The sequence below is a fragment of the Ranitomeya variabilis genome, chromosome 4 (genome assembly GCF_051348905.1).
Source record: "Ranitomeya variabilis isolate aRanVar5 chromosome 4, aRanVar5.hap1, whole genome shotgun sequence".
Classification (NCBI taxonomy): Eukaryota; Metazoa; Chordata; class Amphibia; order Anura; family Dendrobatidae; genus Ranitomeya; species Ranitomeya variabilis.
This window is the reverse complement of record NC_135235.1, coordinates 50,376,671-50,393,307: the sequence shown is the minus strand read 5'-3', so window position 1 is coordinate 50,393,307 and position 16,637 is coordinate 50,376,671. Positions and strand designations below refer to the sequence as shown.

Below are 16,637 nucleotides of genomic sequence, written 5' to 3'. Positions count from 1 at the left end.
TTATATTTCTATTTTTCAGTGAATGATTACAATTTATTTATAAACAGAGGTAGTAATAGAAAATCCTGTATGTACTTTTTTCTGCTTTTCGCAAATTGAATGCAATTGCATCTAGTCTAGATCAGGGGTGTCAAACTGCATTCCTCGAGGGCCGCAAACAGGTCATGTTTTCAGGATTTCCTTAGCATTCCACAAGGTGCTGGAATCATTCTGTGCAGGTGATTAAATTATCACCTGTGCAATACAAGGAAATCCTGAAAACATGACCTGTTTGCAGCCCTCGAGGAATGCAGTTTGACACCTCTGGTCTAGATAATGTTAAGTGAACCTAAAGAGGTAAGTTATACCCTATTCAGAGGATAGGGAATAACTTTCCGATCCCTTGGTTATATGACCACCGTGGACCCCAGCAATCCCAAAAATGGAAAATGGAAATTAGATTGAATGGAGTATTAGTACACATGATTAACTGCCAATTCATTCAGCCGAGACTCTTTGAACCCTTAGGAATCGAAAAGTCATCCAAACTTCCGTTTCAGTCTAGACTGTAGCAAATGACAAAAGAAACTTACAGCTGTTGCATTTGTCAGCTGTGCTTAGCCACATTCCCTCTCGACTAGGCTCTACTCACTTTTCATATGGTTGTTGGAGCTGTCCACCACCGTAGTAAAAATGTCAAAATTTGAAAAATGCTTGCACAACTCTAAGTTATGGAAGCATTTGGTGACTTTTCAAACTGATTTAAGTCAGAATTTGAAAAACTGTTAGATGAATCAGTCCCAAAGTATTTTGGAAATTTGCAAAACTTCGCATTTATACAGTAGGCATCAGGCCTTATGTTGCATTCGCACAGGCAATGTGGTCCAAACATGAGAAATTTTTATTGCTTTCTACAGGTTGTATAGCACCAAAATAAAATTATAAGTATAAATCCCTAGCCTTGTCCAGGCCCTGGCTACGCATACCCTACTGAGCTAGCCCCGGCTTGGTCAAGCAAAACAGATGTTGCCTATAGTAACCACTGATACTTGCGCTTTTCGGGACATGGCCTGTGCAGACTCTTCAGGGAGAGGGATTCTGGCCTGGCTCTCTCTTCAGCTCCAAGACACATCCAGTCTAGCGCATACGGTCTGTGCATTCACCAGCTAACACATTCGCCTCTGATTAATCCAACAGAAGTATACTCCCTCAGGAGACTGCACACAATGAACCTACTTCCTACTTCTTAGAGAAACACTGCAGGTGCTTTAATCAAACACAGCAGAGCTGGGATTTAATCATGGCCGTCCCAACTATGCTACAGATTATTAAGCTTTAATTACATATAACTGACAAAACCCATCTAACTTCCTCAGATACCTACAAAATACTGTAAACTATTTGGGCTAATAGATGTAGGAGGAATAGGGGCACTCTGTGCCGACATCGGGCTAAGATCTTTCTGATGGATTCCCGGTTAAGAAGATTCATACACTGAACATCTTACCTAACACTGTTACATGAGCTCTTGCAGAATCCTCCAGAATATTATCTGGGATCCTCAAGTATAGATCCTCTACTTTGGATTCGTCTGAAATATAAAAGGATTTATAGTACAATATTAGTAACTAAAAATTACACATCAAAAACTTAAAAGGTATTTTAACATCTGATTTTTTTGTTGGTCATCAAAATGAAAAAAAACAAAACTTAAAATATCCTGGAAAATCTGTTCTAAAACTGCCTTGTTGGGCAGTCATGTGCATCCTGTTGCTGTCCAATTACTGGACACAGTAGTAACATGTCGGAATAATAAGCACTGAGACCTTGTCAGTATAAGAAGAGGAGAAGGTGAATATAATTTAAACTCCATTAAAAATTGGCAAATAATTTTGGGAGACTGCTATATTTATTCACATTGAGATCCATATAGACAGCAGGCACATAATAGTTTCTGTCTATTCACCGGATGTCACTTCTAACTTGCAGAGATGACTGGAGGCAGGGGCAATAGTTCTGTCCCATAATTGTTTTCTTAGGTCATATAAAACAGGAGCTAAATTTCCAAAGATTACTCCAAAATCTGGGCAGGATGCTGGAGAGCCACAAATACCAGTCTAAAGTAAGACATGGAGGAGGCTACAGGCTGCACCATGAGCAGTAGCGTACATGTCACAGACAGTGATATTTGGTTGTTAACAGCCTTACATCATATACAAGAAACAAGAAGCAATCTGGAGAATATACAGAGACAATAGCCAAATACAGAATAAGAGGATTTGCTGGTAGAACCTCATGAAACAGAAGCAGATTTTTACACAAGACCATATAATTGACAACCGTGAGATCAAGCGTCAGGGTTAATGACTATTTTCTCACCTGAGTTTTCTTTTTCTAAGCTAATTAACATTTGGATAATCTGCTAATTATTATAAAAATATGCTGTATACGGAAGTTGTTAAGAAGTAGAAAGACTGATTTGAAAGCCAGAAATGTAAGTCAAAGCTTGGCTTGGGGCTGCATGGTGACGTGCGTTGCATGATTGCAGTTTTCTGAAAAGTTGCATGATAAAAAGATCTGTGCAGCTTGCTGTTGCATGTGTATTTTAGCACTCTAATTTTGTTCTAAATAAAACAGCCAAGCAGATAAGTCACATGCAAGCTGCTTGCTGCAACTCACAGTCAAGACTATGGCAAGTGTGTCGCGTGCGACTTGCAATTAGAGACCGAAAATCCAACACTTTTGGAACCATATGCAATTCTGTCACAGCATTTTGCAGGTCGCAATGTGACATTATGGGAAATCAGATCCAAAGTTGCAATGTGTCACTGCGATTTCAGTGTCGCACAACCCATGTCGCCAAGGAGCACTAGCCTAAAAAATAGATGAATGTATTATTTTAAGTAATTTCGAGGTTTGCTGTGCCATCTCATAATCTTAATACTAGTGATGAGCAAGTATACTCGTTGCTCGGGTTCGCCCGAGCACGCTCTGGTGGTCTCCGAGTATTTGTGACTGCTCGAAGATTTAGTTTTTGTTGACGCAGCTGCATGTTTTACGGCTGCTAGACCGGCTGAAACGTGTGGGGATTCCCTAGCAACCAGGCAACCCCCCACATGTACTCAGCCTGGCTAGCAGCCGTAAATCATGCAGCTATGCCGACAAAAACGAAATCTCCGAGCAGTCACAAATACTCGGAGACCACCCGAGCGTGCTCAGGAAAACCCGAGCAACGAGTATACTCGCTCATCACTACTTAATACTTATTGCACCTTTTGCAACTTCTCTATAGTACACCCCTTTCTAAGACACTTTTAAAAAAGGGAGAAATTACTTTGACACCTTTTCTTTACTCTATTTTTAGTGTTTCGTTTTTCAGAGTAATTTTCACCAGAATTATTTTACACTTTGCTCCATAAATTTCCCCCAAAGCATCACTAGGTAATAAAATGTGTTCTTACCTTCTTCTTTGATGCAGATTAGAGAGCTGTGTGATTTCTCTTCCAGGACACCTCCGGGCTAAGAATACCAATAAGTTATTAAATAATTCTGCATAATGGACATTATTACAATTTTGGATCTGTATGAAAGAGGGTTAAGCATGAGTCTGAGCCTGTTATGTTCAGAGATGCGCAGGGCTGATAAATCCTTTATTGGTAGCTATTGACCGTATCAATATTCCTTATTGAACCTGCTGCAGCTAAAATACCAACTAGTTACCTATGTTGCCTTTTCTGACTGCAAATATCTTTTATATGCTATTATATGTGATGCCTAATGCCACATGATATAACATGTTATACTGCACCTGCTGTATACCTCCAGTAATCTACTATTGCTTGCTTTTCAGAATAAATGGCATTTCATTTGATTTTGCACAATGATGCTATATTTAATGCTAGCTAGCAAGTAGGTATGAGCAGAATGCTTTATTAATATGTGCTTACCAAGGGCTTTTGGGAGGGTAAAAGAGGAACATACAAAGACCACCACCCTGCGAGTGAACTATGTCTCAGGTGAAGAAGACCAGTCCAGCAAATTGGAGTATTACCTCACCATTACCAAGAAAGGGCAAGAATTGTCACTGCTAAGGGGAGCATAGAGGCTTTCGAGGCTTATTAAGGGGAACATAGAGGCTTATTCCTGTGAGGAGTGTATCTGCTCACAGGGCAAGGATCTGCAAAAGGAAGCAAATAAACTTACTGTATTTCTGACTATGTGGATTGTCACAAGAGGGGAGTCTAAGTGCTGATACCAAAGTGTGCGAAGAGGATTGTCACATCACAGTAACCCAGGGACTGTTGCCTGTCTATGAGGGACTGATACATGGTAACTGAAAATGTTTTCTGCAAGAGTGTGCAAATTGCCAAACAATAGTTACTGCAGGGCATTGCTGCCAAGACAGGTGACTGTGAGGAGGGTATATGACCAACATTGTGGATTTGTTGGGCTAGAATATGAGAGACAGAGAAACTGTGCCAGTGTGAAGGAAGAGCTGCTGAGGAAATTGCCTGCAATCTGAGGCAAGCAGAAGTTATGTGTTTCTCGTGTGTGAGACCAATATTGTAATACAAACTGTTCAAATGTGTTGGCTCATGAAAGACTGTAACCCTCAAGCACACGATTGTGAGTAAAGTTGTTGAAGGGTTTCCTGTGTGTTGTGAATTGGACTTTTTGGTTCCCTCTTGTGGTCACTAGCGACATGACACTTTGAGCTTCTTTCTCTAGCTTGGTACCCACCTGGCTCGTTAGTCCAGGGGTGTTGCTATTTAAGCTTCCTGGATTTTCAGTCTGGTGCCAGGCATCGTTGTAATCAGTTCCTTTCTGTTTGCTCCTGTCTGCTGGTCCTGGTTCTTGCAAAATAAGCTAAGTCCTGCTTCCTTATTTTTTGGTTATTTGCATTTGCTCTTATTTCTGTCCAGCTTGTACCAAATGTGATTCCTGATATAGCTGGAAGCTCTAGGGGGCTGATATTCTCCCCCCGTGCCGTTAGACGGTTCGGGGGTTCTTGAATATTCAGCGTGGAAATTTTGATAGGGTTTTTGCTGACCGTATAAGTCATCTTCCTATATTCTGCTATTAGTCAGTGGGCCTCTCTTTGCTAAAAAAACCTAGTTCATCCTTGCGTTTGTCTTTTCTTCTTACCTCACCGTTATTATTTGTTGGGGGCTTGTATCCAACTTTTGGGGTCTTTTCTCTGGAGGCAAGAAAGGTCTATCTTTTCCCTTCTAGGGTTAGTTAGTTCTCTGGCTGGCGCGAGACGTCTAGAACCAACATAGGTACGTTCCCCGGCTGCTGCTATTTGTGGTGCTAGGTTCAGGTATATGGTCAGCCTAGTTACCACTGCCCTAGAGCTGGTTTTTTGTGTTTGCAGACTTGGTTATAAATTCTGAGACCCTCTGCCATTGGGGTCATAACACCTGTGTATACCTGCCTTCATTGTATCATTCTTGAGTGGAGGAACAATACTGATACCAAGGGTCATACCGCCACATCAGCTTTTATAAAAGAGTCATTCCTACTTCTTTCACATGAAGAAAACCAACCCTTTTATTGATAAGTTCAAATACAACAGATTACTACATTTTTCTGTTATTCTGCCACTAATCAGTAAAAAAAACTGCATTTGGTAAATTTAAATTTTGCCATAGATTTCACTGCAGATTTGTCAGGTATTTAAACTCAGAGTAAAAAGCCATTGACGATTTTGAAAGATAATGGGCATGCTGTGGAATCTGCAATGCCCTGAAAGTTGCACTTTTTTTTTTTTCCACCATATGTGTATTGTATTTTTTTTGTATTAGAGTTTCGTGACAGAATTCCAACTGGAAATCAGCAACAAATCTTCCCACGCTGATCATGGTCTTATTGTTGTCTATCATGCATTGCTCCTCTTACAATACTGTGATATGCATTGAAGTTGTATATATTTTTACAAGTAATGCTATTTGTCCCACTGGGTGAGGGAGAAACTAGGTGCATAACAATGGGAAGAGGGTGGGGGAGCCCAAACACTAGGAAAGGGGTGTGTGGAGACCAGGTATGGACTGGGATGAAATTCAGCCCTGGCCTTTGAAATCACACAGGCCCATGTTGTCCCCGTCCCAAAGAACCAGATGGGATACATTACCAATATTACACTGGATGGAGGAAAGGAATATTTACTACAAGACCAATATTTCTAATGATACCTGTGGCATACTAGGGTAAGTGATGGAGTCATCAACTTTGTGCTCCATCACAACTCTTAACAGTGTGGGTGTTTTGAGAACAACGATTCTTTTAACAATGTAGCAGACAAGGCAGCCAATGACCAGATATGCCCTTCTGGCATTTGCCAGAATGCCAGTCCAGGCCTGGTGGAGACCCATAAGCAGATTTGACAACACCCTGTCTCCCCTAACATCCCTAAATAGGTTCCGCACCTATAGCCAAGCAGGAACCTAATCCCTGACTGCCCTTAGGCTTCTTTCACACTTCCGTCGTTCAGGGTGCATCACAGTGCAGTGAAGTGACGTATCAACGGATGTTTTGAAAATAGGGGACAACGTGTGCAATGCATCCAGTGTAATGACGGATGCGTCAAAGGAGTTCCTGCTTGCATTTTCAGGTATAAAAAAATCCATCCAGGCATGCTCAGAATGAAAAATTGGGATACGTCGCTGGATTCCTGTGTTTGATGGGCAGCAACGGATCCTGCGTCCATAGGCTTCCATTGCAGCCAACGACGGACAGCGCAGGACCCGTCGCTGAGCGATTTTCCGATGTGCAGAAAAAACGTTCCTCTGAACTTTTTCTCCACCCGATGGACCGCTATTTTACAACGGATCAAGTGCACAACGGATGAAACGGATGGCCATCCATCACAATCCGTCATTAATACAAGTCTATGGAAAAAAACGGATCCTGCAGAAAAATTTGCAGGATCCTGTTTTTTCAAAACTCGATGGATTTCGACGGGAGAGAAAAGACGGAAGTGTGAAAGAGGCCTTAGCGATAGGCCCTGGATAGTGAGGGGACAGGGTTGCACTAGTCAGCCCCCACTACAACTAAAGACAAAGCAAGAAGACAAATGAGGGAATACACTTAGCTTGAGATGACACAAGAGAGCTCACGCCAGCAATCCTCCAAGAGGCTTCATGAATAGAGTTGAGCGATACCTTCCGATATGCAAAGGTATCGGTATCGGATTGGATCGGCTGATATCCAAAAAATATCGGATATCGCCAATACCGATACCCGATACCAATGCATATCAATGGGACACAAAATATCGGAATGGTTCCCAGGGTCTGAAGGAGAGGAAACTCTCCTTCAGGCCCTGGGATCCATATTCATGTATAAAATAAAGAATAAAAATAAAAAATATTGATATACTCACCCCTCCGACGGCCCTGGCTCTCACCGGTCCAAACGTCTGCCTCCATTCCTAAGAATGCAGAGTGAAGGACCTTCGATGACGTCGCTGCTTGTGATTGGTCGCGTAACCGCTCATGTGACCGCTCACGTGACTAATCACACTTCCGATTCCGATTTCCGATATCGCAAAAATATCGGAATGCTCAACACTATTCATGAAGAAACTAGTCGACTTCTAGCACTTCCAACAAAAAAAGGTAAATAGAGCTATCACCAGTAGGGTTCAGCGACTTTTACTATTATAGGATCGGGTCGGGTTTCACGAAACCCGACTTTCTCAAAATTCGGGTCGAGTGAAATTGGCCGATCCTATAAAAAAGTCGGGGTCGGGGTCGGCCGAAACACGAAACCCAATGCAGTGCAATGGGATACTATGGTTCCCAGGGTCTGAAGGAGAGGAAACTCTCCTTCAGGCCCTGGGATCCATATTAATGTGTAAAATAAAGAATTAAAATAAAAAACATTGATATCCTCACCTCTCCGACGCAGCCTGGACCTTACCGCTGGTAACTGGCAGCCTTCTTTGCTTAAAATGAGCCAGTTCAGGGCCTTAGATGACATCACGGCTTGTGATTGGTCGCGGCCGCCCATGTGACCACCACGCGACCAATCACAAGCCGTGACGTAATTCTCAGGTCCTAAATTCCTAATTCTAGGAATTTAGGACCTGAGAATTACATCACGGCTTGTGATTGGTCGCGTGGCGGTCACATGGGCGGCCGCGACCAATCAGAAGCCGTGACGTCATGGAAGGCCGTAAACACGCTCATTTTAAGCAAAGAAGGCTGCCGGTTACCAGCGGCGATGTCCAGGGGCCTCCGGAGAGGTGAGTATATCAATATATTTATTTTAATTTGTTATTTTACACTTAAATGTGGATTCCGATACCGATTTCCGATATCGCAAACATATTGGAACTCAGTATCGGAATTCCGATACCAGACTCAGAAGATCGCCGACCTCATGGCCGACCCCACACAGGGGTCGGGTCGGGTTTCATGAAACCCGACTTTGCCAAAAGTCGTCGACTTCTGAAAATGGCCAACCCGTTTCGCTCAACCCTAATCACCAGCGCCTTTCGGAGGAAGCTAAAGGTATTTAAACCTCCAGAAAGGGTGTGTTAATCAGCAGCAGGCAGTGGAGATCACCACTAGGTCCTAGAGGGAGAAGGATATCACTCCACAGCAGAGATGCAAGATCCAGAATGTGCCTGCAGAGACAGGTGCAGTGACCTTCTACAACCAGATCCAGAATGACTGTCTGTCACACCTGACATGCCCGTGACACTATTATTCTCAGCATTTCTTTGGTTATTTATTTATATTTGCTGCTCTTGACTAAAATCTAGAATATGCTTCAAATAAAGGACATCTTTTACCCCTGAAATGGCAAGTAGGCTGTCTAAACATTCATATTGGGCATCTATCCCCTGTTTAAATTATACTAGACAAGTATATTTTAATTTATTTAATTGCAAATCAAATTTTATTTGATATGCAAATGAGGCTGTTTTGGTGGACCCTTGGTGTGGTATATGCCTTGATGCACCGTCACGCCCTCCTATTTGCATAATAAAGCTGGTACCTTACATTGATTGATTTGTCTCTATTGCCCAGCGGGAACACTGTGTCTCCTGTCTGCACCTGCCCACTGACACTGGATGATCAAGGCTGCTCTCATACAATGGTTGCGGGTGCACTCTGATTTCTCTTCCAAGGAGGTAGATAGTATGTGCCTGCAGCCATCTTGTGCATGCCCACATTGATACTATTAGCCTTCTGTCTCAACCATCCAGTGCCAATGCGCCGGTGCAGACAGAAGACACAGCATTCGGTCTGACCATTAGAAACAAGTCAACTAATGTAAGGTACTGACTTTATTATGCAATTAGGAGGGCGTGATGATGCACAAAGGCATAGACCATGTCAAGGGTGCACCAAAGTGTCCTCATGTTCATATAAAATAAAAGTTGATTTTTAATTAGATATTAAGCAAATCTTTAGACTCCCTTTAATTATAAACAAGGTACTTGAACATTATAAAAAAAATATTCCCATTGCTAAAATGGAATAAGCAGGAGCAAAGCTCAAGTGTCTGGCAGGGTATTTGCTGCTGGGAGCAAAGGGGTCACTAACAAGACAATCCTCTTGGGCTAGATTAATAAAATGCAGGACTAAAAAACTAAATCTTAAACCCAGTAAAGGAAAAACAAGATCAAATGCACAAAATAGTATAGTAGAATTAATTTAATTATTTTTAACGGTTCCAAAAGAAGAAAGAAGATAGCACCGCTAGTACTGCTGAATCTGTGTATCACAGGTGTTATGAACAATTGCAGGCTTTACCTTAAGATTCCGGGTGCTCCTCCAGAAGAAATACGATGATGAATTCCATGAAAGAAAGGAAATGGATAGCAGTGCACTCACCAATCCTTAAAAAGTTCCATATTTTATTCAGAAATGTTTAAAACATCGTGGCCAGGAGAGTGAGGGCAGGAGTGTGTGCACACTCCTGCCCTCACTCTCTTGGCCACGATGTTTTAAACATTTCTGAATAGAATATGGAACTTTTTAAGGATTGGTGAGTGCTATCCATTTACTTTCTTTCATGGAATTAATTATTTTTAAACTCATTTTCTACACTCACCTGTACTAGTACTGTCTTTACAATGGTGTCAGTTCTGCCTTGTTTAGGAACAACAGGGATGTCATTTCCACAAAATTCTTTTGTATTGAGAGCTTCTGTCTTTACAGTAATATTCACATCTCCTGAAATGGGATTCATATAGTAAATTATGTACAATGCCAATTCTAAAAACTTTGGGATGCTGTCTAAAATTTAAAGAAAACAAGAATGCAATGATATGGAAATATCTTATAGCCATGTTTTATTCTCAGCAGCACGTAGAACACAGATCAGAAGATCAATGTTGGACATTTTTCCATTTCACTTGAAGAAGTGAACTCATTTAAAAATTGATGGCAGCAAAACATCTAAAAAAGTTGGGACAGGGCCATATCAATCATTATGTATTATCCTTTTTTTAACAACTGTCTGTAAATGTCTGGTTATAGAAAAGACCAATTGCTGGAGATTTGGGAGCGAAATGTTGTCTCCTCTTGTCTGATGTAGGTTTCTTGTTGCTCCACAGTTTGGGGTCTTTGCTGGATTTTTCAGTTAATAAGTATTTGCAATTTTACATTGAGGAATATATTATCTGAAAATTTTCCACAATTTTAAGATGCAGTTTTTGACAGATTGGTGAACCTTTGACCATCTTTGCTTATGAGAGACCCTGCCTCTCTAACATGCTTTTTTTATATACAGTCATATGACTTACTTGAATATTGATTCGACAACTGTTTTTCTTCAGTACAAATTACTTTTCCAGCATTTTGTTGTCCTAACTTTTCTGAGATGTGCTGTAGCCATCAATTTCTAATTGAGTTTGTTTTTACAAACTAACTGAATTGAAAAATGTCCAACTTTTACCTTTTGAAATATGTTCTATGTTCTGTTAAGAATAAAATATGGCTATAAGAGATTTCCAAATCATTGCATTCTTGTTGTCCAACTATTTTGAAAGTAGAATTGTAAAAAAAAAGTGTCTCATAATTTTATAGCTAAAGTTGTAACAATCGTGTTTCGAATTTACATTTGTAATAGAAAATATGCACTTTAAGGGGTTGTCCACTACCGGGGCAACCCCTTCTCACATACTATACTTCCCCCAATTAAAATAATAGCATCTATGCTCACTTCCTCCTGAGGATTGTGTGACATTGATCACCAGTTTTGTGCAGCCAATCAGCGACCGATTGATTGCTATCGCCTTTGGACAAAACTGACATCCGGATGAAGTTAGCGCTGTGACTGATCTTCCACTTCCTCCAAATGTCAGATATATTCAAAGGAGTGCGGAGTGAAAAGGCTGCTGAATGGTTGCAAGGATCACTTGACATTGAGCCCTAGAAGAGCCAGTGCCAACCCTGCTGGAACTATGCATGCACCGGAAGTGAGCATAAGTGTTTTTATTTTAATTAGGAGAAACATAGTGATTGAGAAGGGGTTATCAGAATAGTGCACAACCCCTTTACATGGAAAAGATTCTGTTAAAATCCCAGGAAATTATTTCAGGTGCAGCAAACCAAGCATAGAGTCATCTGGTTGTTTCTACTTGAAGGAAGAGCCGGCACTAGTGTATAGACCTGCCAGGCCAGTTTTGGTAGCTAACCCCAGTGTGTCCAATGTTACTTCCAGCCTACGGTATTTAAATTCTCAGAGGCTGTCTTACACTCACCATGGATGCACATTGCAGAACAGTGTAGTGTGCCTGGCTTCATCGCTGTATTGATTTAAATGGATCTGTCAGAGGAGAATTTCCATATTCAAAAAAAATGAAGCCAGATACAGTACACATCTACAATATAATTGTCTAAGGGGTACTTCCGTCTGTCTGTCTGTCCTTCTGTCTGTCTCTCTGTCTTTCTTTCTGTCACGGATATTCATTGGTCGCGGCCTCTGTCTGTCATGGAATCCAAGTCGCTGATTGGTCATGGCAAAACACCCACAACCATTGCCACGACCAATCAGCGACGCGCACAGTCAGGAAGAAAATGGCTGCTCCTTACTCTCTGCACTCACTGTCTGGCGCCCGCATACGCTGTCCATTCACCGCTCACCAAGGGTTAATGCCGGCGGTAACAGACCGCGTTATGCCGCGGGTAACGCACTCCGTAACCGCTGCTATTAACCCTGTGTGTCCCCAATTTTTTACTATTGATGCTGCCTATGCGGCATCAATAGTAAAAAAATGTAATGTTAGAAATAATAATAAAAAAAACCTGCTATACTCACCCTCCGTAGTTCGCCGAGCCGCTGGCGCCGGCCGCCATCTTCCATTCCCGGCGATGTATTGCAAAATTACCCAGAAGACTTAGTGGTCTCGCGAGACCGCTAAGTCTTCTGGGTAATTTTGCAATGCATCCTGGGAAAGGAAGATGGCGGCCGGCGCTAGAGGCTCGACGGAGCTTCAGTGGATCCCAAGCGTCGGTAACCGCTTCCTGGATCCAGGCGCCAACGGAAGGTGAGTATATAACTATTTTTTATTTTAATTCTTTTTCTTTTAACAGGGATATCATGCCCACATTGCTATATACTAAGTGGACTGCGCAATATACTACTTGGGCTGCACAATATACAATGTGGCCTGCGCAATATACTACATGGGCTGGGCAATATACTACGTGGGCTGCGCAGTATTAATACGTGGGCTGCGCAATAAACTATATGGGCTGCGCAATATACAATGTGTGCTGTGCAATATACAACGTAGACTGGGCAATATACTACGTATGTGGGCTGCGCAATATACTACATGGGCTGGGCAATATACTACGTGGGCTGCGCAGTATAATATGTGGGCTGCGCAATATACAATGTGCGCTGCGCAATATACAACGTAGGCTGGGCAATATACTACATGGACTGCGCAATATACTACATGGGCTGGGCAATATACTACGTGGGCTGCGCAGTATAATACATGGGCTGCGCAATATACTATATGGGCTGCGCAATATACAACGTGGGCTGCGCAATATACAACATAGGCTGGGCAATATACAGTGCCTACAAGTAGTATTCAACCCCCTGCAGATTTAGCAGGTTTACACATTTGGAATTAACTTGGCATTGTGACATTTGGACTGTAGATCAGCCTGGAAGTGTGAAATGCACTGCAGCAAAAAAGAATGTTATTTCTTTGTTTATTTTTTTTTTAAATTGTGAAAAGTTTTTTCAGAGGGTCATTTATTATTCAACCCCTCAACCCACCAGAATTCTGTTTGGTTCCCCTAAAGTATTAAGAAGTAGTTCAGGCACAAAGAACAATGAGCTTCACATGTTTGGATTAATTATCTCTTTTTCCAGCCTTTTCTGACTATTTAAGACCCTCCCCAAACTTGTGAACAGCACTCAAACATGGTCAACATGGAAAAGACAAAGGAGCATTCCAAGGCCATCAGAGACAAGATCGTGGAGGGTCACAAGGCTGGCAAGGGGTACAAAACCCTTTCCAAGGAGTTGGGCCTACCTGTCTCCACTGTTGGGAGCATCATCCGGAAGTGGAAGGCTTATGGAACTACTGTTAGCCTTCCACGGTCTGGACAGCCTTTGAAAGTTTCCTCCCGTGCCGAGGCCAGGCTTGTCCGAAGAGTCAAGGCTAATCCAAGGACAACAAGGAAGGAGCTCCGGGAAGATCTCATGGCAGTGGGGACATTGGTTTCAGTCAATACCATAAGTAACGTACTCCACCGCAATGGTCTCCGTTCCAGACGAGCCTGTAAGGTACCTTTACTTTCAAAGCGTCATGTCAAGGCTCGTCTACTGTTTGCTCATGATCACTTGGAGGACTCTGAGACTGACTGGTTCAAGGTTCTCTGGTCTGATGAGACCAAGATCGAGATCTTTGGTGCCAACCACACACGTGACGTTTGGAGACTGGATGGCACTGCATACGACCCCAAGAATACCATCCCTACAGTCAAGCATGGTGGTGGCAGCATCATGCTGTGGGGCTGTTTCTCAGCCAAGGGGCCTGGCCATCTGGTCCGCATCCATGGGAAGATGGATAGCACGGCCTACCTGGAGATTTTGGCCAAGAACCTCCGCTCCTCCATCAAGGATCTTAAGATGGGTCGTCATTTCATCTTCCAACAAGACAACGACCCAAAGCACACAGCCAAGAAAATCAAGGCCTGGTTCAAGAGGCAAAAAATCAAGGCGTTGCAGTGGCCTAGTCAGTCTCCTGACCTTAACCCAATTGAAAACTTGTGGAAGGAGCTCAAGATTAAAGTCCACATGAGACACCCAAAGAACCTAGATAACTTGGAGAAGATCTGCATGGAGGAGTGGGCCAAGATAACTCCAGAGACCTGTGCCGGCCTGATCAGGTCTTATAAAAGACGATTATTAGTTGTAATTGCAAACAAAGGTTATTCCACAAAATATTAAACCTAGGGGTTGAATAATAATTGACCCACACTTTTATGTTTAAAATTTATAAAAATTTAACTGACCAACAAAACTTTTTGGTTTGTAAGATTTATGCATCTGTTAATAAATCCTGCTCTTGTTTGAAGTTTGAAGGCTCTAACTTATTTGCATCTTATTAAACCTGCTAAATCTGCAGGGGGTTGAATACTACTTGTAGGCACTGTACTACGTGGACTGCTCAATATACTACATGGGCTGGGCAATATACAATGTGGGCTGCGCAACATACAACGTGGGCTGCGCAATATACAACGTGCGCTGTGCAATGTACTGCGTGCGCTGTGCAATGTACTGCGTGGGCTGCGCAATGTACTGCGTGGGCTGTGCAATGCACTGCGTGGGTTGCGCAATATACTACGTGGGCTGTGCTATACACCACGCATACATATTCTAGAATACCTGATGCGTTAGAATCGGGCCACCATCTAGTCGTTATATAAAGCATAACTGGGGATCATAAGCCAACAGCACATGCCCAAAAATAGTAGGAGGCTAACATAGAGTGGTCAAGATATACAAATCAAGACATAAAAGAATAAGTCTGGACCCCGGAACGATCCTTCACAAACTACTTCCAGAGGACTATTCATAAGCAAGTTGCATAAAGTGCAAACTTTTTTCATTTTATTGATTTGTATATTAGTAAAGTGACAACCAGATTGGGTGGTTCTCTATGATGTCCATTGTTCTTTTGCCATACTAGGACATGAGGTTGCCCTATTGAGGTCATTTACGTTGATTAGTCTAAAGTACTCAATGACAGAATAAATTCCAAATTTGATATCTAAAGCAACTAGCCAGATTGTAACCCTCTGGTGACCTAACTTTAGATCTGTAAAAGTGTTGAAGGCAAGTGTCATAATCAAAGACAAGCTGCTGAAATACAACCGTAGGACAGTTGTAAGAAGACATCACAGCAAGCATAGATTACAAGGTCCAATCATACCCAGTTTAGAGGCTTTTAGGTTCCAGTAGAAGGTTTTGCTCTCATCTGCACAGATACAACTGTCATATTCACAGTCAGCACAATGCGACTCTTCTAACTCATCAGTGGTCTGCAGGGTGGTGCGCACCTGAAAAATAAAGGTTTAAAAACAGTAAAAACAATACATACAGACACAATTAACTAAAGTTCCAGTTTCTATCCTTTAACAATCTTTAATTAAGGCTGGGTTGAACTGGCCTAGCAGAAGATCCTGCAATGAGCCTGTCATAATTGGGTACATGAAGTTTTTCAATTGCTGGAGCATACAATTTGATCATTTAGTGATTTCTTTTTTTTTGTTCCAATCATTTTTATTAATTTTAACACTTTTAACAATCAAACAAAAGTACACACTCTTTCCATTTCCGAAGTATTGAAAACTTCAATTGAGAATGGGTTGAAATCTGAAGAATTAAAACTATTTCTGCCTGTTACCCGTTGACATCTGAGTAGAAGTAATGTTGATTGTATCTTTGACATCTTTCATCTTCTTATCATCATTCGTTTCTTTAATGTTGGTAGAGTTTTCCTCTTTATTCTCTGCTATGACCCCTGTCTCTTGTTTTTCTCTGGATATATGTAAAACCCCAGGTTCCTTGTTGTTACAGTGGCATTGCTTTCATCACGGGGAGAGTGATGTCATGCCTGGAAGCGAGGAAGGATCACTTTAACAGGTATTCACCACATACAACACCGTTCTGACTCCAGGCCAGAAGGGGGAGCTCTACACCCAACTTCAGGGGAGCTGCTTTCTCTAGTCGGGAGGAGGAGTCAGTTGCTAGGCAGTTGCTAGGCAGTTGGAGAGAGGCAGTTGGTGAGAGGAGAGCGAGGAGTGAGGAAGGAAAGCTGGGGCCATGCAGACAAGTGATTCTGCAGCTCCTGGGAAGGAGAGAGAAAGCGGAGCAACTTATAAAGAGACTGAGGAGGAGAAGAAGCAAAGGAGAGTTAAGAGCTGGAGAGAGAATCTGCGAGTGGGCTTCCTCCAAGCTGAGTTCAGATACCGGTAGCCAAAAGACCGAGGTTGTGCAGTACTATACGTCTCACAGCAGAAACCGGGGGACAGCTGGATTGCAAGTCACCTGCCCAACATAGACACCTGAAGAAAATAAGTAACGCATAGAACCCGGGTCATGATAGAGACCCTGTAAAAAGGCTTGGGTTACCTGTCATGCGGGTTAGTGTCCTACCTAAAGGGGAC

The 16,637-nt window shown here is 42.2% G+C and overlaps 1 protein-coding gene across 1 annotated transcript in view; it reads right to left on the bottom strand.

The window, feature by feature from the left end:
- LOC143769707 (alpha-2-macroglobulin-like) overlaps nt 1-16,637 on the bottom strand; it is a 154,836-nt gene that overhangs the window by 52,979 nt on the left and 85,220 nt on the right. Inside the window, exons 20-23 of the mRNA XM_077258493.1 lie at nt 15,401-15,527; nt 10,045-10,166; nt 3,441-3,498; nt 1,487-1,570 (exon numbers count right to left, since the gene is read on the bottom strand). Of these exons, the coding sequence (XP_077114608.1) occupies nt 1,487-1,570; nt 3,441-3,498; nt 10,045-10,166; nt 15,401-15,527 (391 nt within the window). The remainder of the gene's footprint in view (nt 1-1,486; nt 1,571-3,440; nt 3,499-10,044; nt 10,167-15,400; nt 15,528-16,637) is intronic.